The 27,404-nt window shown below is 43.0% G+C and overlaps 1 protein-coding gene across 1 annotated transcript in view; it reads right to left on the bottom strand.

Annotated features, from left to right (window-relative positions):
• Positions 1 to 1,283: 1,283 nt before the first annotated feature.
• Positions 1,284 to 27,404, bottom strand: part of phldb2b (pleckstrin homology-like domain, family B, member 2b) — a 48,316-nt gene continuing 22,195 nt past the window's right edge. Inside the window, exons 7-26 of the mRNA XM_071546781.1 lie at positions 25,990 to 26,174; positions 24,364 to 25,611; positions 19,903 to 20,289; positions 18,443 to 18,604; positions 18,187 to 18,324; positions 16,622 to 16,750; positions 14,650 to 14,805; positions 14,168 to 14,278; positions 13,900 to 13,974; positions 13,642 to 13,779; positions 12,883 to 13,035; positions 12,443 to 12,652; positions 12,056 to 12,199; positions 11,723 to 11,822; positions 10,243 to 10,393; positions 6,412 to 6,502; positions 5,402 to 5,548; positions 4,467 to 4,686; positions 4,210 to 4,295; positions 1,284 to 3,901 (exon numbers count right to left, since the gene is read on the bottom strand). Of these exons, the coding sequence (XP_071402882.1) occupies positions 3,761 to 3,901; positions 4,210 to 4,295; positions 4,467 to 4,686; positions 5,402 to 5,548; positions 6,412 to 6,502; positions 10,243 to 10,393; positions 11,723 to 11,822; positions 12,056 to 12,199; positions 12,443 to 12,652; positions 12,883 to 13,035; positions 13,642 to 13,779; positions 13,900 to 13,974; positions 14,168 to 14,278; positions 14,650 to 14,805; positions 16,622 to 16,750; positions 18,187 to 18,324; positions 18,443 to 18,604; positions 19,903 to 20,289; positions 24,364 to 25,611; positions 25,990 to 26,174 (4,172 nt within the window). The 3' untranslated portion in view covers positions 1,284 to 3,760. The remainder of the gene's footprint in view (positions 3,902 to 4,209; positions 4,296 to 4,466; positions 4,687 to 5,401; positions 5,549 to 6,411; positions 6,503 to 10,242; positions 10,394 to 11,722; positions 11,823 to 12,055; positions 12,200 to 12,442; positions 12,653 to 12,882; positions 13,036 to 13,641; positions 13,780 to 13,899; positions 13,975 to 14,167; positions 14,279 to 14,649; positions 14,806 to 16,621; positions 16,751 to 18,186; positions 18,325 to 18,442; positions 18,605 to 19,902; positions 20,290 to 24,363; positions 25,612 to 25,989; positions 26,175 to 27,404) is intronic.

Genomic DNA, 27,404 nt, shown 5'->3' with positions numbered 1-27,404 from the left:
AAAAACACCAGTATCCCCCGCTCAAAATAGGCCAAGATCTTTGTATGAAGGAAATCTGCATGTAATTGTTGCCACATCTGAGGTTCATAAAGAAGATGAATTGTTGTGATGCTGGATGGATACAGTAATTATACAAGGTCGCTGTCCTGCTGCAGTACCGACTTCTACCACATGGAGGAGCTCCACGCCCATGTTGTTTGGCCTAACTGGATAGATAGATCAGTTAATTCTGTCCTAGAGGGAATTCCTTTGGGATCCAGGTATGACATTAATTCGAAAATGGTTTGGTGGATGCCCTACAAGTATTGTATTAAATCCAAATCCAAAGAAGTTCATTTCAAAATACTGCATTAGATACAGTATATCCTTGTAAATCCATGGTGATGATTCTGCTATTTTTCTCTTTTTCTATTCTATTCCAATGGTTTTCATCAGGTCTTCAGGACCCAGAACCCTGCTGGTTGTCATTCTAGCCATCTAATCAGTGACTAATTTACACCTGGGATGCCAGGTGAATGCAATTAACTGCAATTAACTAGCTGGTAGGACAGAAAACCAACAGTACTCTGGTCCTGAAGACCAAAAGCCACTGTTCTATTCCTATTAAGTGCTGGATGGCTTCTGAGAAAAACTTACTCATGTCTTTAATTTTATAAATACTTCATACTGCTTTAAGTAAGTCCACTGAAACGTGTGTTTATTTTATCTTTGCCTCTAAATGTTTATGCACAAACACGTTTTCAAAGAAATGTTTTCTTAATATCTTACAGAATAATTACAAATGGTCAAGAAGAAGAATGTTATCATTGTTAAACCCCTGTAATGGTATTTTCATTGTGAAACTGATTGTCTATATTTTGTTTCATTTTCCCTGCAGTTGTTTTCCTTATTACTGTGGTGAAGGTGTATGTACTTGTTGAACTTTCTATACCTGTGATGCATTGATTTCTGTCAATAAAAACAGACATTGATGGGACATTACTGTTTTCCTGATTTTTTTGTGTTCCTGATCACATTCCTGTGGAGGGAACTCCAGAAGTTCAGAATCAGAATTTCTCTTTTTCACCTTGTACAACGGGTGCACTAGAAATTTGACTTGTCCTGTGGTGCTGACACGTTACAAGATGGTTACACAATATTAGGAATCCTATACTATATATATATATATATATATATAGTAAAGAATCAAATGACAGTGGTATTCTAGTTTATTTCAGGACTTAAGGAGGAAGTACACTCACTGGAGCTCACTTATTCAGACACAAACACTAAATATATCGGTAAAATATATCATTTTTTATTATCCATATGGAAATACAAAATTAAGGTACATGCATTGGTAATGGCATAAATATAGTGTGATCTAAATAGAAATGAGCTATTCATACAATTAAAAAAACAAAAACAACCTTAATGACAATTTTGATTTGAGACATTCCACAATATGACAACATTTGGAGAAGAAGCAGTCAAAGCAAAGAAACCAAATATAAATACATTTTGCCGCATGAACATATGCTTTGGTCAGAAGAACAGAACCAAGAACCAAGAACCAATGCCAAGAGCCAAGGAGATGAAAACAAATTGATGACCAGTGGGCTGCCTCCCACCCTGAAATATTGGGATGTAGGATGAAAACATAGTTTACAAAAAAGCACAAAAAGCATATCTTTCAAATAATACACCAATATTACATGACTATCTGATGATATACAGCACAAAACCGGCATTACTGATCAATGTGGAATAGTCAATTTAGCAAATACATTAAAGTGAAGTAGTGGTAATCAAAGCAATGAGACCTAGTGGACCAAAGCAGCATAATAATCAGTTTTATATGATTAGAGCAGAAGCCATTAAGTGTTTATGTGTACCATAGATTTTGTCTGTCTGACATCTCAAAAGACCTAATCCTATGAAGCTATTTTCTCACAGAAACAATGTGGACCATGTTTTTGTATTTGCTTTTTTTCTTCTTACCACAGACAGTTTGGCATTGGATATACAGATACATCTAGCTCTGGGGAAATAATGGATAATATTCATGTCAAAACATACTGTCACACAAAACACAAAAAATGATATGAAAAAGGCACTGTGGAGCTGACAATGTATCATGATATAATAATCTATTACATAACTACAACTGGGAAACAAAATTTACAAACAAATATCACAATTTTGTGCTGAAGTAACAAGTCATTGTTCTCCATTGTTCTCCTTGCTCATTTAATTCCTTGTAATGGAAAGTCACCCGACTCTTTTGTTTACGCCGCTGTTTCACAGTTTCAGCTTCGTTTCTGATACTGTGGCTTGTAAACCCAGCATGGCAATCAATCTTCGTCATGAGTCGAGCATATCATTACACCCAAGTTTAAACTGTTAGTGTATATCAGGGTGTTATTGGCTTGGAGTATGAGTGTAGTTCACTGTGGAAGAATAGCACCTTGGAGCTACATCTGTGACAAAGTCACAGTAAATGGAGGTGCATACATAAGGGAACTTCTTAGCACATATGTATATAAATACACACACGATCACGTGGTGCATGCATTATGTGCACGCACAGTTAAGACCTGAGGATGTGACAGTAACATTTCTCTCCATGATATAACTGCAATGAAATCAAGCTGAAAAAAGTATCAAACTATAATACAATGTTCTTTCAATTACATTTCTGGTAAAACATTATGCATTATGTAGTCTACACACACTTGAAATTGTCTAAAAAATAAAAACCATCAAATGTTTACCATAAGTCCTTACATGACACATGTTCGGAGGAACCTGTGTAGGCTCTTATATGGCACTTATCTTTTCTAAAAACAACTATTCATTCACTGTAATGTTTTTCTTAAAATGTTGATAATGACTAACCCTCATGCAACGTCAGCATAATATAGAACTCAAAACAACTGGCCAAGTTCAGCATTGCTATTTTTCAAAGGCACCTTGGCATAAAAATTCCTTATGAAAAAACAAAGAAAATGAGACTTAGTCTGAAAAGTCACAAATATGAGGAGTAAGAGCTTGTCCCAGCCAGAGCAATCATCTACAAAGAATTATGCTGTTGAACAGTAAGGCCCTGGAACAAATATGGGATTATTAACCCTTTTGGTGCTGCTGTGGACTTCAGCAAGTTAAACAATTCATGGCACAGCCATGTTTTTAAATTGGGGAAAAAACCCTCAAAAACATTCTTAATCACATAAAGCGTGTGTGGCCCAAAAAATGATCTGCTAAACCAAAGACAATGTGTTGTAATAAGCTTATCTGTTTGAATAAGAGTGAAGTCAGGGAAACCTTTTTAATGTCCTTTACACTTGAGCAAAATCTCAAGGTACACCTGAGCTCACTCCAAGGCACACTGGTGGACCACAGCACCATTTCAGAACCCCTGAACTCTTACTTTTCGAGAATTGACTGCTCTTGCCTGGCCACAATGGAAGCAGATTGCCTAAAACACTATAATTATCTTTTATCTGCCTACAATTTCACCTGAACACATCACATACAATTGTCAACCCTGCCCATCTTGCAATAAAATGATGAAAGTGGCTTGACAGACTCAAGGCTGCTCTTTCTACACACCAACAAATGAGTAAATCCCTCGGTGCAGATGACAAAAATGTCCATCCGGATACTTAAAAAAAATCCAAGAATGAAGAAGGAAAATAAAGCTCAGTAAAACCACAAAGACAGCGATTGGAAGCTTGTCCTGCAGTGCGTTGGCCATATCCCGCCGCCCATGGCCTCATCGCTACACCATGAACTGGGTGTATCCTTCCGCACCGGTGACGATGACGTCCATCCAGATCCTCATGGCCTCGGGAGAGGGAGCAACCATGTAGTAAACCCTGTCGTGGGTCTTTACACTGAAGGTCAGGGACGGGTTGGGGCTCTGATGGAGAGAAAGGAGGGAGAGGGAGAGGGAGAGAGAAGGAAGGGAGAAGGTAGTGAGGGAAGAAAAAAGGAAGGAGAGAGGAAGATAGGGAAAGGGATGGAGAAAAGAAGGAGGAACAGGGAGAGAGTGTAGGAGAAAGCGAAAGTGAGGGAATGCAGAATGATGAGTGGGTGATAGAAAGAGGAAGGGAAGAAGGAGAGTTGGTAGGTGGAAGATATTGAAATATTGCATTTTTTAATGGCACAGGACTATCATGCATCACTCTCCTTTATCTCTTACACACCCACACACATGCACACACATACCTTATGTGCGTTCTTCAAGTGGTCGTAATACACTTCCTCAATGGCTTGGAAGTAGATGACTCCTTTCAGCTTGGCTTCATGCTTGTCTGCAGGAAAGAAAATCACAACAATAGATATAACACCGCACACAATGGTGGAAACAGAGAGGAGAGAAATGCACTGTAGCCGTGGGTGTGTATTCTGTGTCTATACATGTACAATATACAGTATTGTACAGTACAGTATAGTACATACTGTATGCCCTCGGTCGGTCCTACCTGCGTAGTAGGAGAGTGTGCGTCGGTTGCGGTCGAAGACGAACCAGCGTTTCTTCCAGGTCTTGATCTTGCCTCCCATCTTGACCAGGTAGCCTCGGCAGGTCTTTTCGGTGATGGACAGGTGGAAGCATGTGTCTGCGCTGTGGCCCGCCGACTCGATGTGAGCCCGCAGGTCAAAATCGTCCTTTCGCACCGGCAGGTAGCGGGTTAGTGGCCGGGACTGGAGAGGAAAGAGTTAACGAGTACAGTGAGGAAATGGTTCAGATTACAACAGAGCAATATTTTTGGAGGAACAGAAATGTAACCAGGAACAATGCCATTACTCTAAAAGTCTTGAAACAGATTAAGAATTTTCTTTTATGTTTATATAATTAATATAATGCATATAGTTTTATATCATATATAAATCTGAATTAAAGCGTATGATAATGCGTACTTGTTCTCTTTCTTCTACTGCCAAGAGAGCAATAGATGATGAATGTAGCTTATACTGAATACTGTCAGCAGGGTAGGGATCAGAGTCATACAAAAAGGAGGAAATAATAAATCAAGCAGAAAAATGAGTTGCCGAAATGAAAGGGAATGCTGTGCGGGAATGCTCCAAAAAAAAAAAACATGAAAAAGTTGACATCAAATTCCTGTGTGCATAATGAGAGGACAATGGAGGAAAGGGGTTCAAAATTGTCTAGTAAAACTAGTAAAATATATGATAAAATGCTCCTTATACTGTTGAGAAAAAACATAATTCTTAATTCTGTACTTTTGGCACTTCTCTACTTGCAGACTAGCTGCAATGATAGTCATGCAATATGAGTGAGCCTATAGATGGACTAAAAATAACTCTGCTATACCACAAAATATTTCATTTGACTGTAATAGAAGCACATAGAAGCGCATCTTCCAAGCCTCTTTCCTTCCCTCTCTTTCTCTCTCACCTGTGCCCTCTGCTTCTCTCGCAGCTTCACCTCGCGGTCGATGAGTTTCTGTCGTCTGCTCGTCTCCTCCTGCAGCCTTTTCTCCAGCTCCTCCCTTCTTTTCCTCTCCTCATCCAAGGCATGCTTTCGAACCTCCATCTCTCGCTCCTGAGGGATGATCGAAACATTACAATGCATTGCAAAACACTCAATCATGTAATGTTTTATGAAAACGGCAATCCCTGACCATTTTTAAAGGATGTTATGAGGTAAGGTAGTGCCTCTACAGTATAAGTGTGGGCATTTATCAAAATGGCATGTCCTTGTACATGTGAAAGGGACTTTCACATGTACAAAACATTTAATTGGGGATAAGAAAAAGGAAAAAACAAACAGGAAGAAGCATGATAGCACATTGTAAACAAGTTTTACTGTACTTCTTTTGTAGCCTATTGTGTTGTTAGCCATGCTGACTTTTACATATTTGGCTCTTCTGTCAACAGGCTGTAAAGAGTAACAATAAAAAGATCTTAAGTACTAACAGGCATGATGCTATAAAAGCTCACAGTCTGTTCTTTTGTCTAACATTTGTATTTTACACAAGAGGATTCAACAGTATAATACCAATTTTAGCTTACTATCCCAATGCTTGACTGTACATTTGACTTATTCTGTATGGACACAAACTTATTATGTATGGACACATTCTGCCTTACAATAGGTGTGTTACAATCAGGCAGAACAGAGTGTGTGTGTGTGTGTGTGTGTGTGCGTGTGTGTGCGTGTGTGTGTGTGTGTGTGTGTGTGTTTGTGTGTGAGAGTGAGTGAGAGAGTGAGTGAGTGAGTGTGAGCATGAGTGAGCAAGAGAGTGATTTGATCAGAATATATAAATGTATAAACTTTAAAATATCATGCTTATCTGTACCCAGGGGATACACATGAAACGCGCTCATTCACTATGTGGTCTTCAGTGGAGAGAGTGAGAGTGTGCACATGTGTATGTATGTACTGTGTGTGTGTGTGTTAGTGACCTTGTGTTCAAGGAGGCGGTTCTTCTCAGCCTGGGCTTCTCTCAGCAGACGCTCCATCTCCTCCAGCTTGGCCACATTTGAGGTACTGGCACTGCAACACACACACACACACGCACACACACACACATTAAAACATGTAAAATGTGTCTTGTACAATCAACCACTCAGTTTATATTCAAGCCAACACAAACAACTAAAGCAACTTTCCAGAGGTTGACTATGAGACACACACACTATGTTCTTCTGTATTCCAGCAGGCATGTATTACATTCCTGATGTATTCCAGCAGGCCTGAAAACTTTGCGTAATGTTATGAGTGTGTGTGTGTGCTGGCTAGAGTCTAGACTAAAAGAATTCTGCTGCTGTTCATTTCACTTTCATTTCACTTCAAAGGAACACCTGGAACAAGTCGGATGGTAACCTCATACACTCCCCCCTCCCCCCCACCTCCTCTCTTCCTTCATCCACCTCACCTCCTGTCTCTTCTTCTGTCCACCCCACCTCCTCTCTCCCTCCATCTGCCTCCGCCTTCTTTCCCTGTATCATTCCCTCAATCTGACTACTGGACTGTATGAAAAAACTCTGGCATTAAGAGGTCTGGAACTTTTTCCAAGCTTCCAGTGATTCAGGTTTTGCTTCCTGGCGCTGGAGCTATGCTGTGCTGGTAAGAAATTAGCCCAAAACGGCTTACTGGCAGTGACTGTATGTGGAATTTTATCTTACCGGACTTGTGTGTGCTTACTGGCTCTATCAGCTTACTGAACAGGATGCACAGGGAACTATCAGGGCCTCACAGATTCCAGTGTCAAATATATAGTAAATAACAGTTCTGCCTCACCTTCATTCCCTTTGCCCCTACTTTCCACTTCACTCCCTCTCTCACACTCATCCTATGTGTATGCGTATACAAATTGTTTATTTCTACAAAGGCAGATATAGCCAGCCACAATGATATATTGCAAGCAACTACCCAACTGTTGTGCTGCCTGTCATCATCATAATATATAATATAAGCTTTGCAAATGTAGCTACCGTTGCTTTCTCACACAAATCATTTTTTTCTTATTTTTTTAGTGTCTGTTTTTTCAGGTGTTGTTGTTTCTAGGAATCTCTGGGCCAGTTTCAGAGTTCTGGAGGATTTATTGAATATTGGTTTCTGACAAGGCTTAATCCATGTCTGAGAAACAGGCCCTCAGTCTGTGTGATAACTGCCACGTAATCACACACTCACACACACACACACACACACGCACACGCACACACACACACACGGCTTAATAAAGCATTCCGTTTGGCATTCCAACCCCAAAGCTACTCTCTCCTGAGAATACTCTGATTATTCTATCAAAGAGGAAATTCATTAGGAATGGCAGCCTGGATGTCAAGGCAACTTAAGGATCACACCATCTTTCTCTTCCTCTCGCTCTCTCTCTCTCTCTCTCTCTCTCTCGTAGGTTTTTTTGACACTCTGCTGTGTCACTGTCTAGTTCCAGGACTCCCAGACTGCAGACAGCTGGTATACACATGGTATACATTCTCAATTGACGCTACATCACAGGGAAGGGATGTGTGTGTGTGTGTGTCTGTGTGCGTCTTTGTCATAACAAATCTAATTTCTACCTCTCCCTCATTTTCTCTTTTCACTCCATTACCCCTCTCTCTCTCTCTTTATCTCTCTTTCATCCAGAGCCAGAGGCAAACAGATATCCAGTGTGTTTCTGTGCTGATGTCACAACATTGTTCAGATGAATGGTCCACATTAGACTCAGTCTAAACAAACCAGGGAGGGATGGAGGGAGAGAAGTAGATTAAGTAAAGGAGAGAGGGAGACAGGTTGGGAGAGAGAGAGGGAAGAGAGAAAACCAAAAAAAGAAAGGAACGAGAGGAGAAGGGTTTCCCGCTCTCTTGTAATTCTTCCTAATCGGCTTCAACAGTTGACAGTTTCATAAGCTAAATCATCCCCACACCTCTCACTCTATACTTTGCCATGGCTTAAAATTAACACCAACCACCAACTACATTGTAGGAAATTTTTGATTGAGTTAGCCACTTTGGCAGGTAGCCAGCCTGTTCATCATCATTCCCTTTCATTATAAAAACTACTCTGGAGGGTGCAAAATTCTTCATTCCACAAGCCAATGTAGTCGTTTGACTTGAAATAATTTTAATGCCCTCATCTGCAATATCTGCTATATTTCAGTCTAGTAGTTAACTGTAAAATCAGAACATTGCACTGTCAATCACAAAGAGTTAGATTTTTCAGCACAAGAGTCATATACGTATTTAAACCAAAGTACCTGGAAGTAATCAGATTACATCACTGTTTAAGTTTGTATACTACAATGTATTATCCCGCTGATTAAAATATATTAGTGGCCTTTCCTAAACCAGCTTATGCCAGTCAAACTTCCCCTATCTCCCTCCCATCACTCACACCAGTATTTATTCATCCTATTTTATCTTTAACATCCATCCATCCTTCCCTCCCTTCCTCCCCCTCATCCCCTCATCCCACTATGATTCCCTTACCTCAGTCGATGAGAGGGAATTGCGCTCATAGTCATCGTAGACCAGCTCAGTTAAAATCTGTATTTGACTCCGGCTTCAAATATTTGGACTACTTGAGGAGCGCTTGGTTTGTCTTGTTCCGACACTTGTACCTCCTCAAAACTGGACACATCACTGGCAAGATGAGACGAATCAAGTCCTCTGCATGTATTTTCAAGCCTTCAAAATGTATTTTGCTACTATTCTGTCCAGCACTGATCCAGTTACTCCCACACATTAATTCCAGTCCAATCCAATCCAGCCGAGTGTAACGCAATCCAAATGGAGCAAGCTATTCCAGGCAAACTTTTACAATGCAGAGAGGTCAACCTGCAAATGGTTTGGGACCATACAAAATCTATCTGCAGAAACAAGACTGTACCATTCAGGGAAACAAGGGGAGGGGAGAAAAAAGGACTCAACCACTGTAAATAGGAGAGAAGGAAGAGCACCACACATGGTTTTAGTCCAGATGGGGGGCTGGACCCCCGAATCTACCTCCACATTCATGCTGGTTTGCTCAGTTCATCTGAACCTGAGGGGGTTGAATGTACACACACACACACACACACACACACACACACACAGCTTCGTGTTTTCCTTGTTCCGTAACCTGACCCCTAGAACACTAATCAAGACTTCCCCACAACACACACACACACACACACACACAGCTCTACGTATCCTATTCTCAGAGGAGAGACCATGAAAGGCGGGAAACCTCTGCTTTGCAGCTCCACACACTTTTTACATTAACTCACTTTCTCCTCTCTCTTTGTTGCCCCCCCTCCCCCTTCCTTCTATAGTCAATGTTTCATATTATAAAAACAAAGGGACTTTTTCTCTATTGTGTGGTCTATCTTGTGTCTGTCCACAAATGTGCTCTTTCAGGGTTTTCACAAGATAATATTTTTTTTTTTTCAACATTCAACTTCCATTCACTGAGACTGTTTCCTTGCTTTGTCTGTCATCCTGATCACAATCTCTCTTTCTGTCTCTCCTCTCTGTCTGTCTGTCTCTCGGCTCCATTTTTCACATCATACAAAGAGAGGAAATGATGAGTGAGAGCACTGTAAGTTCATCGGTACATACTGGCACACACAGAAAAATACAGGCTAAACAACTTTTCATTTTTCTTTGTGATGATTGGTAATGTCCACTTGTACACACAACGCAGAAACACTCACACCACACACAGCCTTCATCTTTCTTTCTACTAGTACCACTATTAATACCCACAGATGTGCACACATTTGCATATACACACACACCACAATCACTCACCTGGAGACGTTGTCGGGGGAGCAGGCGGAGATGCTGGTTTCTATGGAGTCTGAGCTGTCCACACTCATTGTGTCAAAGGCCTGGTTGTCACGGTAACCAAAGGCATCGAGGTAAACGTTGGTCTGGGAGGCTGCCCGCGAGCTAGGCTGACCTGAACACACACACACACACACACACACACACAAACACACACACAGAAAGAGAAAAGAAAATCTGCTTCAGTAACATGCAGTAACTTACTCTTTAAGTTTGTGTGTGTGTGTGTGTGTGTGTTTTTTACCTGTCTGCGCCCCTCCCTCTGGGACTACAGTTTGCCCAGAGGGCACCAACTTCGGATCACAATGCCCCGCCACCGTGAAAAACACTCACACACCAATTAACACTTCACACACCTGAGAGATGCAACTGCTTCAGGTTCAAAATGTGTCCAAATGGCAGGACTCACAAAAAAATACACTGTATCAAACAGTATGATACATGTAATTCAAAAAGGAGGTAGGAGAAATCTGTGCAATCCACACATCATAACCACAACAACATTAACAAAAAAGTAGTCCAGAAAGAAAATGACATATCCTTAGAAATAGACAGAGGGGCGACAAAATCACGGCCCAGATACTTTGGAGAGAGAAGCTCATCTACTGGCTACAGGAAACACACACACATACGTGTGATACCATCTACCCCAGAAGGCAGACCCACCCATCTGATGACCCAGCTCAAGGGACCAAAGGGACCACCAGATAAATGTGCCAGTGCCAGGAACTAAAGATACAAAAATACTCTGCAAATATTTCAAAACACTGATCTTCTTTCTGAATATCTGTCTCATAGAAATACTGTAATAAAACAATTATCTAGAAATAGACAACACTGATGGGAAACGCTAAAAAGCTAAAAAAAAAATTGTATTAATTGTATTAACAATACAGTTGTTTCCCACTCATTTCAGCACCTAGAGTGAATGTGCTTGCATATTTCTGCTTTTCAGAGATTTGGATAAACACCCCACACACACACACACACACACACACACACCATACTGAAACCGCTTGATGGAGTTGCCCTCCTCCACTCATTCCTACGCTATCTCCACAGACAAATAAACAAATGAGACACAGTCTAATCCACCAAAACACACAAACACACACACACACACACACACACACAAGGAGGCATATGCATGTGGGCACACCCACACTCACACACAAAACCTCAAATAGGGAATGATGTGACCATATATGGGACATTTTGATATTACAGAAATGAGTTGATGTGTGCGTTGGAGAGTCGAGTGTATGTCGAGAGAGAGAGAAACAGAATGTGAGAGAGCCAGAGAAAGAGTCTGAGTATGTCTATTTGAGTCTGTATATATGCGTCTTTGTGTGTGAAGTTACATGCCTCTCAGTGTGTGTATGTTCGTAAGTGTGAGCACTTTGTGTATGTGTGCACTGGTGAGTGCTGCTGTGTGTGTGTGTACCTTTATGCAGACGTCGAGATTCTGTTTCCTTGTTGGATATAGAGAGCATTCTGGGTAGAATACTGCCACAGCTGGAGCTCTGCATCAGGGGCTGATGGGACTGCAGAGGACCATGGAGAGAGAAAGCCTCAAATCAGTATTTCCATGCTTCTTTTATTACAATTTTTTTGGCTCTATATTAAAGCATCTTGCAACTTTGTACATACAGTCAAATGGGAAAATAGACTATAGAATACAGACAGACCAACAGAAAGTCAAAGTATGACATCGGGTGAGTTATGTTGTTTTGTGTCATGTACTGTATGTTGTGTGTGTGTGTGTGTGTGTGTGTACCTTGTTAGGGAAGCTGCGTCCCAGTGTTGCACAGGTGAACTGGGGGGGCATGGTGGGTGTGGTTTTCTTTCGGGGTAATGTGTCACTCAGATGAGACCCGCCTTCTTTCTCACACCTCTTCCTCTCCTCCAGCAGACGGAAGTGCTGATCACACACACACACATCACAACAACAACACAGGGTACAATTTTCAGATTTAGTCACACTCTTTCTACATTGTCCCTGCCCACACAATTCCGTACACACACACACACACACACACTCTCTTACAGATATTTCTACTACTCTGTTCTCAGCCACATATGTAAAGACAGACAGACAAATAAACACATACATACTGACTGACACACACACACACACACACACACACACACACACACACTTTACCTGCCTGTGTCGGTGATGGTGTTTTTTGACAGGAAGGGGGGGAGGAGGGGAGTCGGGGAGGGGGGAGGGGTCTCGGTACGTCACCATGTTCTCTGGCCAATGAACGGAGGGTGTTTTGGGGAGGGGGCGGGGATTCAGATGGCAGGAGGAAGAGGAGGAGGAGGAAGAGGAAGAGGAGTGACAGTCGGCATGAGAGGAGGAATGACAGAGCTTTGAAAAGAAGAGAGGAATACTGTCAGAAAACTGAAAGAGTGTAAGAGAACTGAGAAAAAGGGAGAAAAAAGCAGAGAGGGAAGATTACAACGTACTATGTAGGAAGGAAAATTAAAATGAACAAGAATCTGTACTGGATAACAACACTCTCATACACACACTTTACATGTATGTAGGTTTGCGTACTAAAATACACACGCAAGCCCTTAACACCCCTACACACACACCTCATCCTCCGCTGGTTTGGGGGTGCTGTCGTCAGGGGAGGGGCTAGGCTCGGGTGCAGGGGAGGGATTGGCCAGAATGGGGCGAGGGGCGGGTTTAGGGTCCCCCCCAAGCTGTGAGTAAAGCTCATTGATTTCACTGACTGTGACATAGCCCTGGAACATAGCATGTGGAGAAACAGGGAGAAAGACAGGGTGAGGCATAGCATGGAGTGATTCAGCCATATTAAGACATGTTATTTCAGCAATTTGGTAGTGAGTGGAAACTTTAGAATTAGTTGTTAGATCGATGCAGCATTTGTTTGCGTTCTTATCAGTTTCAAAGCAAAAATCAGAACAAAAACAGTCATATTATAAACAGCAGTAATAAACAAGTTACTTTGACACCATACTGTTAACATTAAATGAAAGGAGCACACAAGACAATGAGGTTACTCTTGCAGAACATTCTTACATGGTTATCTCAATGTTAAGACACATGTGTGAGTATGAGCTGTAGTTAGGGTGAGCGGATCAAGGAAATGAAAAGTCTCTGCCCAAATTCCTAGAACTGTATCATTCACCCTTTCCTTCCGGGCTTCCTGTGACTGGCACTTGAACAGGCAATTGGATTTAAATTCCAGTCCCTTCAATTAAGAGATGGAAGAAAAGAGGAGAAGACAGGAAGGAAGGAAGGAAGGAAGGAAGGAAAGAAGGAAGGAAGGAAGGAAGGCTTGATTTAAACAGAACATCTGCGAGGAAAAAGAGATAAAGAGAGGGTACCTCAACGCTCTTGATAGAAAGAGAGGAAAGGAGGGACGAGAGGGCCCGCAAGTTGGCAGGAGGAGAGAAAGCGGCAGAGGTGGTGCCACAGCAACGATCGCTAGGGGACCGACACACATCAGCCAGTGAGGCTGTATCCTAGGAAGCAGAGAAGGAAATCCCACCCAGGTGTGAGGGGCTTGCCATCTTTAGGAGTCTTCAAGAGTCCAAAGAGTAGGACAGGACTCGTTGTAACTGACAGCTGTCAACCAAACGTACCTCCTTCAGAGTGAAACCCCGCCCACCAGTAAGGTCAGCGTATTTTCGTTCCAGAGTGCCAAGATTTTCTTTCTCCTAAAAGACAGAAAAAGGGAGTTATTCTTGACATTCATATGCACAATATATTTATTGCATTTTGAAATGTAGTAAATTAAACTAAAGTAGACAGCGAACATACACAAGCATGGGCACACACACACACACACACACACACACACACACACACACACACACACACACACGCATGCAAAGACACATGCCCTCATACCCTCTGCAGCATCACTTCGAGGTTGCTCCTCTCCTTCAGGAAGCTGTCCTTCTCTCGCTGAGCCTGCTGGGAAATCTGTGCTGCCTGCTTCTTCAGAGTCAGCAACCGCTCCTGCAGCAATAGTGATATAGTGCTTATTATGCGGTTCTGTGTAGCTCACTGGATAGAGCATGGCAATGGCACTACTGGAAATGTTGGGAAACCAAATGGGTTTGGATGCTTTCAGATATTTAAAACTATTTCAAACATAGCGTTTCAACCGAAACAACAGTTCAAACTAGTCTGTGGCACCACAGCCAGTCCTTCTTAGCAATTAGGAGAAGGCTGAACATAGTTAAAAATATGCCATGATTGGAATTTTTATGGATTTCAGAGGATTATGGATTTCCCATAAACCAAATATTGTAATACTGTACTGTATACAGTTTTTGCCCAGGTTTGACACACATGCGCGTGCACACACACGCACATATAGCTGTTACCTTGCGTGTGACGGTGCTGCGCTGGTAGTCTGCGATCTCCCGGAGAAGCTGCTGTGTGTGGATCTCCTTCTCCTCGTCCTGCCTGCTCTCTCTCTCCAGCTGCTGGAACTCCAGGTCCTCAAAACGCTTTGTCTCTGCCTCCAGCACCTCGCAGTCCTGACACACACACACAAATGCAGGCATAAACAAAGGTAAGACAAAGAGAGAAATGCATGTATACACGCGCACAAGCGTATAGACACACACACATAAGGAAACATGCAGGCAGACTGATACAGGAAGATAAACAAGAACATATACAAGCCCAAAGGACCTGTGCACACACACACACAGAATTATTGGACACATGCAAATACAGGGCCAATACAGGATACAAACATGACAATAACATGCATGCAAACACAAACACACAGAAACACAGACCGTTTGACTAAATGTTTAGTAAGACCCTATCCTAAGGCATAAATGAGGAGAAGCTCGTGAACACTTAATCTCTCATGTGAAACAAATCATATGAATTATCTCGTGGAGCACTTTAAAATAGGACAGACTCGCATACAAAAGTGCAGAAAAACCTTTTCAACTCACAAAATGATGAAGATGTAGAAAATATCACTGTTGGGTGAAAACCTCACAACGCCAATTTTAATTTCTGAAAAACTTCATAGTAGTATGAGATTTATGCTCAAAGGGGTGATATGATTGTCTGAGTAGGTGCATTTTGTATGTCTTGTAAAAACCCTGTGAGAGAAAATGAAACTACTTGGGACACAAAGGAATATGTCTGAAATCAGATATTAAAAAGCACCATCTCATCCCAAAATGCACAGACACAGACAGCAAACCAGACACACAGATCCATGATGTTTCTGAACAGTCATGCAGAGAACACCACCACAACAAAACCAGCATTTGAGTCAACATGCAACATGTTGCATAAGCATTCCCCCAGAATAGAGACATTTTATTGGTGCAGTTTCTCCAAAACAATATAAGCTACTACTGGTCTAGAATTACTGGTCAATGATCACAAAATCCTCAAGGAATACACTGACTTTTTGACAAATTAAGTAATTGATCAACTTATTGTGTGTCGAGAAGATTAGTGGCAGTTTCACTTCTTTGTGTTCAGTATTTGGTATGTTATGGTGCACTGTCCACTTAACATACACAGTGTGCAGTAAAGCTTTAGCAGACACTGCAGCAAACTAAATGAAATCTGGAAACACACATGGTGAATTTGCCACTAATCCTGTTGTGGGTATGGTGATCAAAGAGCAGTGATAGGCCAATCATAGAGCTCATTTGTCCAAAAGTCAGTGTATTACTATAACAGGCAAATAGGTCTCAGACCTTAACTCTGAGATACTTTATGAAAATCTCTGGTGAAATAATGATCAGACGTGTATCAAAATTAAAGGGAAAGTGATAGAGAGAAGAGAGGGAATGAAGGAAGTGTAAGATCAAAGACAGCAGTGAGCAGAGAGTTAGCTCAGTAAAAAAAAACACATTTTCATGCAAATGTGTGCATGTTCACATGCATGTTCAACTATAACAAGTATAATATTATAATAGCGTATTTCTTTGTTCGAGTCGGTTCATGTGAACATGAACCTGTGTGTTTGTACTGTGTTTTGAGTGGGTGTGTACTGTGTTTTGAGTGTGTGTGTATGTATTTGTAAGTGTGATTACATATGCATGTATTTATGTTTACGTACCAGTTTTTCATGTGTGAGTGTGTACTTGTGTGTCCATGCATGCCTGTGTGTGTTTCCCTGTATATATGTACATGTGTATATGTGTGTGTGTGTGTGTGTGTGTGTGTGTGTGTGTGTGTGAGTGTGTTTTTGCATGCCTACCTACATTTTGTCTGCATGGATACGCATTTGTGTGTTCACACATGCAGGTGCGTATCTTCCTGTGCATGTGCGTGCCTGTGTGTGTGTGTGTGTGTGTGCGCACGTGTACTGACCCTGGCTAGCTGCTCCTGCAGGGGTTCCTTGGTGGCCTCAGGGCAGCTGTCCAGCTGGGAGCGCTGCTCACACACACTCTGAGCCAACCTCTCTACCCTGCCCTTCTCTGCCCGCAGCAACTCGCACGCCTGGCATAGGCACGCACACATCCATATGTGCACACGTAAACACACATACATGCATGTACACATTTGTTTATGTGTACATGCAAACACACACACACACACAAATACGCACACACAGGACAGAGAGAGGATGGCAGCGTTAGTGGGACTAGGGAGCCACAGTTAGTTACTACGGCGACCAGGGCTGCAAGATTGGCCTAGAGGGAAGGGAGGGAGGGAGGTTGAGCTTGAGGGAAAAAATAAAAGGATGGAGAAGGGGAGAGGAACAGGGAATAAAGGCAGGAGGGATGTAAGAAAAGTATCCTGAGTCCTGCCTCCTGCCTTCATTTCCTCTATCTGTTCCAGGAGGGCGATGGAAAGGAGGGAGGGAAGGGTAGAAGAAGGGAAGGGTTAGGGAGGGAGAGGGGGGAGATGTCGAATGGTTCAATGGAGGGTGGACTAATGGACACGTTAATGGTCCTCTCTACATATATTACAACAGACACAGTCGTCCAAATTCCGTACAAGCACACAACTTCGCCTACTCTATGGTAGCATTTTGAAGAATCAGCGCAACACCATCTAATCAAATCATTCTTGCTCTCTCACCCTCTCTCTCAGTAGCATGGTGGTGTTTTATCATGTATCTACCAGCTGTGGGGTCGATGGAAATTTCAGAAGCAGGCCAGGACTCAATCCAACAGAGGAGAAGGTGCCAACCCAAAACACACACACACACAAAATTCCACCCATTTATCCACTTACACCTCCCACACTGTCATTGATATTCTATATTGGTATAAATGCAGACACACACCCCACACACACACAAGGCTCTCTCACTGCAGTGAGTGTAAGATAGGATGGCTTGGTGACCGCTATACCCTGGGCAGTATTAGCAGTTATATATTTGGAGCAGCAGGGACAGCATGAGAAGGATTAACACCTACCAGTTAGTCACATGACCCTTCAATGTATGTGGTGTGTGTGTGTGTGTGTGTGTGTGTGTGTGTGTGTGTGTGTCACACACACACACACACATACACATATACAAATGCGCTGGTTGCGTCCTTTGTTAACTGTACATGTTTAAAGATGAGATGGTATGTAGGGTTTTAAAGACTTTTTAAAGACTTTTTTAAAGACCTTTTTCCCTCATCGGGAGCAGTGTGTTTCTCTTCTCTGCTTGATTATAAACACCACTTACCAGTCTATTGGAAAAAAATTCAAACAATTTGCAGAAAATGCATCATTAAACACCTTAGTCTGTTATGGGCCCTCTTGGTGTGAAGCATCTCAAGTGTCCTCTCACCCTTGAATGTTAACCCAACAGTGTAAACTCTCTTTCCTACCTTCTCTTTCTTGCTGGGTCTTGGTCTCCATGTTAGCCATTTTGTCATTCAGTGTTTGAAGGGTTAGTTCACTGTGTTTAAGATACTTTAACGCATACTGTTCAATACCTTGTCTTTTTCCTGTTGGGACTTGGTCTCTAGGTCAGCCATCTTGTTGTGGAGTGTCTCCAGAGTGTCTTTTTCCTGCTGGAGAGCAGCTAGCTCAGAATCCTGTTCAGCCTCCACCAGAGCTCGCTCAACCTCCACCTTGGATACACACCAGTCAGATTTCAAGACTCAACATGAGACTAAATGAATTTGCAGTGTGCTTCTCTATGTAACTTTCCATACTGCCTCCATCCCTCCCTTTATCTTATCTCTCTACCTCTCGGACAGATTCCTCCATCTGGTTGTCCAGTTCTTTGATCTTTTGCTCCAGCTCCTCCATGTTGTTCAGCACCTGGATCCTCTCTTCCTCCACGCGCCTCACTTCCTCCTCTGCACGCCTCATTTCCTCTCCCCGACGACGAACTCCATCCTCAAGCACCTGTTGATGACATCATCAGCAAAGGTTGTAATAGTACTGATAACTTTATGAGACGGGATACTGGGGATTCATGGTAAAGCATTAGTTGTGATAACCACTGACAACTTTCTGTCTGTCATTGTTTTCTTAAAATTAATTTGATTGGCCTTGGTCCGTCTACTTTGCCCTGAATGGTTTAGCTTGATTGCATGATTAGCATGGTGGTGTTGGTCTATATAGTTTACCAGTGCTTGTGTGCTTTTACTCTTGATCGTGAAGAAGGCCGCAAGGCCGAAACATTATCCAATAAAGAGTATTTTCTATGGAGCTGGAGTGTGCAACACACCTTTTCTTGTTTTCTCCTGTTGACCTCCAGTGATCAGCACCTCTCAACATATTTTTGGTGTGTGTTACCTCTCTATTATAATCACTGACAACTTGACATCATCAACTCAATAATGTGGTGATCTGAAGAGGAATGGTTGTGGGAATGGTATCTCTATAGTATACCGTTGGCATAAGTTAAGACATAAGAAATGCCCCCACCTTTATTACCAACTAATTCATGAGTGAAATCTGATTAGGAAAAATGACAATTCACCTGCCCATCTTCTCCCTTGTTACTTTTCAACAGTTTGCCCACTGGACACATTCACTGCAATATGTCTAAACCTTAAATAATAGCAAGACAAGAACCAAGTGCAAATACACGCATTCGCTCCCACATACAAGCACGTACACACACACGCTCACACATGAACGCCAGCTGTCAATTCTAAATGGCCACTCTTAGCCCTCTCTAATCTAATAAGTGGACTGTAAATATCTCCCATCTGTGTACGCATCTGTGTATGTGAAAGATGTGTGTGTAGTTGCATTGGAAGTATCAATAGGAGTGATCCTTGTCACTCTCATCTCTCCAAGAAAGAAGAGCGTATCACTTACCACATTAAGTCTGATTAAGCTTTGATAAAGCTGTCCAAAGGTGCTACTCTAGCAGTCTTGTTAACATGAAGGTAGGTGATGAGCTGGCAACTCTGCACTCTGCACTTCACTTTACACTCACATCCATTAAAGGTGTGAAGCTGGACAAGAGCTCTGTATGTATGTGTGTTTGTATAAAGTACAATTTTCTGCACATTCATTACATTTTGTAAAGCGATTCTGATTCTGACTTACCAATAACCTGTCTCTGACTGTGACTGCTTAAAATGTTACAATAAATAAAGCTTTGATACTACACAATATTTGATATTGTATCATTGTATCAGCACAATAGTGACATTCACATTTGAGGAAGTAAGCACCGTATTTCTTACCTCATTGGTCCTCTGTGCACGTGGAGAGGGAGAGGGGCCAGAGCTTCGCAGACTGATGGCTGGCGACTCCGCCCTGTTGTCACGGTTTCCGCTGCTGCGCCTCCGTCGTACCTGCAGATCATCATCATAGTAACCGTTCTCTGAACCGGTAGAGGTGATGTGTCCATTCCTGGTCGTTCCATTAATGGCTGAAGAATCGGAGAAGACAGACTCCGGTGCGTCATCGTCGTCATCATTCAGTTGGAGCTTCTCAAGCTCCCGGTTGATCTTTTGGAGGTCTGCCACGGCAGAACCAGGACTCCGCTCAGTACCCGTGCCCCCTCCGTCCCTCTCAGCCCGGCCCAACTCTGAACACAGAGACAAGATGGTCTCTAGCCGCTGGCGCTCCTGAGATGAACACACACACAAGAGTTACAGCAAGTAGAGATGTAATCCTGTATCATTCAATAGCACTGACACTATAAGAGAAACAATTTTGATTTGCACTGCAGCCAAAATCCAGGCGGTTATAATACCATAAAGTGCTGGATGTATCCCCTGAATGGCATATATTACAAGGTGTGACAAATCAAGCACAACTCAGAAGAATAATGGGAGATCATATTCAAATTAAAATGCATTTTTGCCCAAGTCAAAACTAAGCTATACAAAACAATTTGTATGCAACTTTTTCATAGTATCCTTGACATTTTTTCTATGTGTTTTTGAATTGGTCAAATAAATACAAAGAACTAAATTAACAAAATACCCAAAAACTTTCTACTACATTGCATATTAGAATGGAAGAATCACAGTAACTGAGCCACAGGGTATTATCCTCAAGTTTCCATTACTCAGGTTACCTGAGGAAGCATCGCAGCAGTCAATTCCTCTGGTTAAAATGTCCTTGTTTACTCTGACATACACTCAGTAACAGTCCTTCAAAATCCCTCTATATGGTCTAAATAATCTAGTAATTAATCTGTGTAATCTAGAAAGTGTGTTTTTCCCTCACTGAGAACCCCTGTAAGAAGAGCTCACTCTCCTTGCCACGATTCTGCCTGCTGCCCCCAACACAAGCTTTAGAGGGGGTGAGCTACGGAGGCTGCAAAGTGTCAAAATACTGCCCTATAGGTTCAGCTGTAGGTTCAGGGAAATATAAGCCACACAGCAAGCCTGTGTGTGTAATATTAGAGAGGGAAAGATAAGGGAATGAGAGAGAAGGAAAGAAGGAGGGGGTTAAAAAAAAAGGAACGAGAACAGAGATGTGACAGAGGGGGAGAGAGAGAGAGAGAGAGAGAGAGAGAGAGAGAGAGAGAGAGAGAGAGAGAGAGAGAGAGAGAGAGAGAGAGAGAGAGAGAGTGCTAATGAGAAGGTGGACAACTGTCAACTGTGATCGGAAGTGTGCATGAGAACAAGCCGTGTCTCCAAATACAGGAATGTGGATGTGTATGTGCCTGTGTGTGTGTGTGTGTGTGTGTGTGTGTGTGTGTGTGTGTGTGTGTATTGGCACTTAGGCAACAAGAGACTTTCCAGGGAATCCTGCTCTAGGATGGAATCTGAACCGGATGGAGTCTGGACCATTAAAAGTTTAAAAAAACTCAGAAACTAACAGAGACTAACTGTACAGTCTTCTGTCCTATCAGACAGGCTGATAAGAGAGAAATCTTATTAAGGAAAAACACCATAGCCCTATACATATTTGGCTTAATCAATTTTAACACAATATTTTAGTATACAGAATTTAACTTGCACTCAGAATGTGAGAAGAATGAGTAAAGAAGGGAGGAGTGTTGGGATCAGAAACAGGGAAGGAGAGAAAGTTTGCTATAGTCGATCATAACTTAACTCATTCAAGTCAATATATGTAATAGTATAAGCGACACACAATTTTCCAAGGCACAAATCGTTGATCAAATGAGTAGGCCTAATTTAATTCCTTTCATAGTGTATAATGCAGACCAGCAGTGGTAGCCTGTGTCAGTTTGTCACCTTGTTCTATTCTAATGGGCACAAGCCTCTGTAGAGCCGTTATAGTAATCAGCTGTCAAATAGAGAGAGCAAGACCAAGCGCACACAAGAGAGAGTGAGAGAGAGAGAAAGAGAGAGAGAGAGAAAGAGAGAAAGAGAGAAAGAGAGAGAGAGAGAGAGAGAGAGAGAGAGAGAGAGAGAAGAGAGAGAGAGAGAGAGAGAGAGAGAGAGAGAGAGAGACTGAAACATCAAGAAAGACCGCAACTAGAGAAAGACGGGATGGACAGAAAGCCGGAGAGAAAGCGAGAAAGAGAGGAAGAGAGAGGGAAAGAGAGGGTGTGTGTGAGGAAGGAGAGAGTGAGAGAGGAAACAACTGGAGAAATATGAGCTGGTGCTTTAGCAGCCTGGCACATAGTGGACTAATATAGGAGCATGGAGATTAAAGCATTCTGCTCTCTCTCTCCTTGTGCTTTTTAAGTGAGATGTTTCATTAAAGAGCATCACATCTAGAAAATATTTCCCTAGAGTGAGGGTAGACATTCCTCTCTCTCCACCTCTTCATCTCTCAACCTCTTTATCTCTCTTTCTCCCTCTCTAGCCTGTCTTTCCCCTCTTGACGTCTTTTCTGTGCTCCCTTGTTTGTAGCAAACATTACATTTCTCTTCTATTTCCCTTTCTAAAGATAAACCTGTTTCCATTAGCAAGCCAAGCTACTTTCCATTTTCAGAATTAAGTACCCCTTTATGTTTCTTTGTTCACTACCAACTTGTAGATATGGACTGATGGAGAACAATACTGTAATCCAGGAAAAACCTAACAATGCTAACCCCAAACCTAACCAAATGTATCTAACCTACATCCTAAAGGCATCACAGTTTAGAGTGTTGGTTCCCACTTTAAGCCTAAACTTTTTGCATCTGTGTGTCAATCAATCTATAAGCATCTGGATGCATCCTGGCACATGTCGCAGAAATGGAAACAAGCAACACACACACACACATATCTTGGCATGGATAGAATGCAGTTTACCTATCCAACCACTTGAGGGCAGACTAAGTTAAGAAAACTCAGAGAAGCTTTCTCTGATTTGTTAGGGCCAAAGCATACATGAGTTTGAGCCAGAGATGCTTGTATCTTGCTCACAAAGATCAGTGCCCAGCCCATATTTGCTTGTAAAAGCAAAAAAAAAAAATTATTTAAAAATTAAAAACAATTAAAAACATACTAGCTCTCATCACATGGGGATTCACCAGAAACAGACCGAGGCCCAATTCTAGGTCCTGGTCCTAAAACACTGATGTTGAATGGGTCAGCCCCATAACCACAGATTTATATACAATTTGGGGGGAATTGGGCAAACTCATAAGAAGAGCAAAAGCTGTGCAGGCGGTTGAAACCAAATTTATTTAAGTTTGCTGAAATCAGAACCTTGCGGAGTGTTGCTGGGTTTAGAACAGTATTTTATCTCCTTGATATTGGGTTGGGTGGGAGAGGATTGGCTCTCAAAAGATGCCAAGTTTCTCATAACTACAGTTCAAACCTTCTGGAAACTGGATAAAAGCCACTTTGTAGCTCACTAAAGGCAATTTGGATTGTGCAGCACTTGTACAAAAACTACTTGTTATAGTTAACCGAACACCAAACATTATCTAATTTCGAACTTCCAAAGTTCAATTTGCATGCGTCAGAACATAGCTATGTGAAAGAGAGACAAACAAAGAGAAAAGGATAGAGCGATTATGAGTCCAAGACTCAGTATAAGCTGAGCATTTGTATGTGCAGGCATGCGTGTGTGTGTGCGGGCATCTGTGTGTTTTTCCACCTGCTATACTATAGTTCTGCTCTCTAATCTACTTGCTTTCTCTAGCCCACATCTGACTGATGTGTTCTGTGGCTCTTCAGTGGTCCGAACCACGCTGGGAGGACCTCCAGATGACTGACATAAACACACACACACACACACACACACACACACACACAACCCAATCACGGGGGTAAGAATAGCCCTGTTAGTACGGGCTAGCAGCCAGAGGCATCTGCCTAGTGGTGAACCTCCCTTCGTGTATATGTGTGTGTGTGTGTGTGTTAATCTCCCTGAGAGAGTATGTTTAGGAGGACAAGGAGGTTAGAGTGAAGGAAGGCATTCCTGTATTCACTCCCTCTCCTTTTCTGTGTGTGTGCGTGAGTGTGTGTAAAATTGTCCTCGGTGATGTTATCAGCAACACAAAAAAGGTGGAAAAACGTGAAGCAACAGTAATCTCCCATTGCAAATGAAAAATCACATTCCTGTCTCTGTTCTTTTAGTAATTTTTACAGTCTAACCATCAGTAAACTTCATTGATAGACATAGGTTACAACATGGGACACAGGCAAGATGTATAATGCCAACATATTATCATTTGATTGAAATGACAATATGTTGCATTATGATTCAAATGAGGCCATTGGCAAATGCTTGGGGGGAAAATTATGATGGCCTGTATATAAAGACAGACAAACACACAAACTCACCAGTCTCTCCACCTCCTGCTCACGGAGCCTCTCATCTCTCTGGTGTTGGTGGTAGTCGGTCAGTTCCTCCTTCCCACTCAGCGAGCTGATGCTCCCCCTTCTTTCCCTGAAACCCCCTGGTGGGGTCATTCCCGCCTTTCCGAATGACTGCCTCCTCTCCCCCAGCCCCAGCCCAGGCTCCAGGCCCCCCTTGCCAAATGAAGACCTCCTCTCTCCGAGTCCAAGCCCCATGGTGTTGCTGAGCTCCAGGCCCACCCCACGCCGCTCCCTCTCCCCCAGAGAGAGCTCCGTTCCTGCGGACACTCCGCGGCTGGCCGGCCTTTCCGGTTCTGGAGGGCTGGAACCCGTGGAGCTGAGGGAGCCCACTGAGCTGGTGGAGGTCAGGCTGAGTTTTTTGGCCACGCGAGGGGAAGAGGAGCCCCCTGCCCTAGATGGGATGGTCACATCAGGTGGGGCGGAGGTAGAGGAGATGGAGGAGGTGGGGGAGGAGATGGTCTTAGGGGAGGAGAGGGAGATGGACACGACCCCTTCTCCCTGTGTCGTGTTCTGGATTTGATTCCTGTTGGAATTACTAGAGCTGTGATTGAGGTCTGGACTGGCATTTTGGCTACAGCTGCTGCTGTTATTGTAGTTGTAATGGTCTTTGCTGAGTTTGTAACCCCCGATGATATCGGACCGTCGCGGGGGCAGTGTCGTCAGTGTCATCACTCCTTTGTTGTGGTCACGGGGAGAAGGGGAGGGGCAGAGGCGTGGCAGAGAGCGACTGTGCCCCCCTCCCACCATCCCACTCAGCGAACCTGCTGAGTACTTCCGGGTTCGGCTGCTGGGTGACGGCTCTTGGTTGCCGTAGCTACGGCGTCCAAGACGGGGGCTTGAGGGCATGCTGGTCGCGCCTCCTGCCGACGGAGTGCGGGATGAGGAGGAGGGAGGAGGAGAGAGGAGGAAGCTTTCACTACCAGAAACAGAAGTTGAAGAGCCTCCGCCATTCCACATGGACAGTAAAGGGGAGGAGCTCAGGTTGTGTGGCCGCCGGCCATCGCTGAGGCCAAGCAGGAAGCTATCCTGGTTGCGGCCTACAGAGGAGCGGGAGGTCAGAGATGAGGAGTGGTCTGAGCGCCGGGAAGGGGAGGGAGGGGCGGCAGATTTGATGGACAGGGGCGGGCGATCAGAACCATAGAAACGCCTCGCCTGTTCCTGATAGGCTGACGAGGATGAGGCAGGAGTTGTGATAGGTGTGGTGGGAGGAGACTGAGAGACAGAAAAAGAGAGAGGAAGATGTGGGAACAAATTACTAGGAAATATTTTAATATTTTGTCATAATATAATATCTAGTGAATATAAAATTAAATAAGACAGAAATAAACAGAACATTGAAAAGACAACACTAAAAGGCAATTTGAAAACCCTGGGAGCCCTATTTGACCCTGTAGCAGAAACCAGGATAATGGGTGAGCCCTGGTTAGGCCCTGTAATGGAAAATCAGGTAATGAATACACCCTGGTTATCCCTGTTTGGCCCTGCAATGGAAACCAGGCTAATGAAAAAGGTCTGTAAGCCCTGTGTGTAGTAGAAACCAGGATAATAAGCCCTGTAGTGGAGCCAAGTGATGAGCTGAATGATCCTGACCTGTGTCATGCTGAAGTAGGAGGGGTTTGCGTCCCCGTTGGCTCTCAGGCTGTTCTCCAGGGCGATCTTCTTCCGCTGCAGGGTGTCCATCAAATCCCGGAGCTCGGAGGCTGATCGCATGCCCCTAGCGCTGCTGGCTCCACCCACCACCGCATGGCTGTAGTCACTGCTAAACTTCAGGTAGTCTGGAGGGGAAAGAGAGAGAGAGAATGGAATAGAAAATGGAGAGCAGAGGAAAGTGGAGATACATACACGAGAGCAATCATGGGTAAGAGGAGGGGAAAAAGAGAGGGAAGAGTATGGAGGGGAAATGGAGAGAAGGAAGGAAATTGAAGTGGTAATAAATGGATAAAGCAGAGTGTTTGTGTAAAGAGAAAGAGAGACAGAAAGGCAAAAGAAAAAAGAGTCAAATGAACAATGAAAATGAAAAAAAGAGGACGACAGTAGACATGAAGGGAGGGAGGAAGAGAAACCAAAATAAAACCATTATGAACAGTGGGAGCAACCGTACTCTAGCAATTACATTATCCATCCATTTTCTATTTAGTTTGTGGAAAACGGTTGAGAGATCAGCAACAGGAAAAGAGCAACAGAGATGGTGGAAAAGAGGGAGGGGAGGAAGAGTAATAAAGGGTGAATGAGAGAGAGAGAGAGACAGAGAGAGGAAGTCAAAAATTTGAGGCTTGGTGAGTGTACCTGAAGCCGAAGCTATTCATAGATGGGGCCCTTGGCAGAACAAACCCAACCCAAACAACTGGCAGCAAATCACCCAGAATAGGAGCCAACGTGCGCACCACACACACACACTGCATGCAAATACATACTCGCACAAAACCATCCCTCTGATCCAAAACAAACACACATGTGGCAGTTTAAGTCTAACTCGAGTCCAGTTCCTTAGTTTGGGATTTTGGGAAATGAAAAAGACCACAGAACACTCTGGAATTCCCTCAAGAGGCCCCCCGCCCTGCCCAAAGACTTGTTTTTAAAACGGTTGCAACAGTGAGCTTTTACTTAGATACATTTTACTAAGCAATATTAGCCAAAACTATTTTTTGCTTGGCACCATTAGCTTATTGAACATTCAAGTAGGTGTTGGGAACTGTTAAGGCCTTGCTGATTTCAGCAGCAGAACATTAGATTGATGGCTCCAGTCCAGTCCCACCTTCCTGTGCAGGATTCCAAAAGGCCCTCCCTAAATACCATCTCTATCATCACAGATGTAAAAATACATGGGTAGGTGAAAGCAATATGTGAAAAACCTATCCAGGTTTTGTACTTATCAGTGGTTTTATGTGGAAAAAGAGCTATTACAATGTTAAGACTTAGACCACCCAGCGTTTAACTACCACACACACACACACACACACACACACACACATAGAGCTTTAACACTGACACATGTGGCTCTGCCT

Source organism: Centroberyx affinis, unplaced genomic scaffold (genome assembly GCF_046629955.1).
Source record: "Centroberyx affinis isolate AG114_WGS23_722 - 3 ecotype Tasmania unplaced genomic scaffold, CSIRO-AGI_Caff_v1 ptg005445l_1, whole genome shotgun sequence".
NCBI classification, from domain to species: domain Eukaryota; kingdom Metazoa; phylum Chordata; class Actinopteri; order Beryciformes; family Berycidae; genus Centroberyx; species Centroberyx affinis.
The sequence above is the reverse complement of the archived record's forward strand: the minus strand, read 5'-3'. Positions and strand labels throughout refer to the sequence as shown.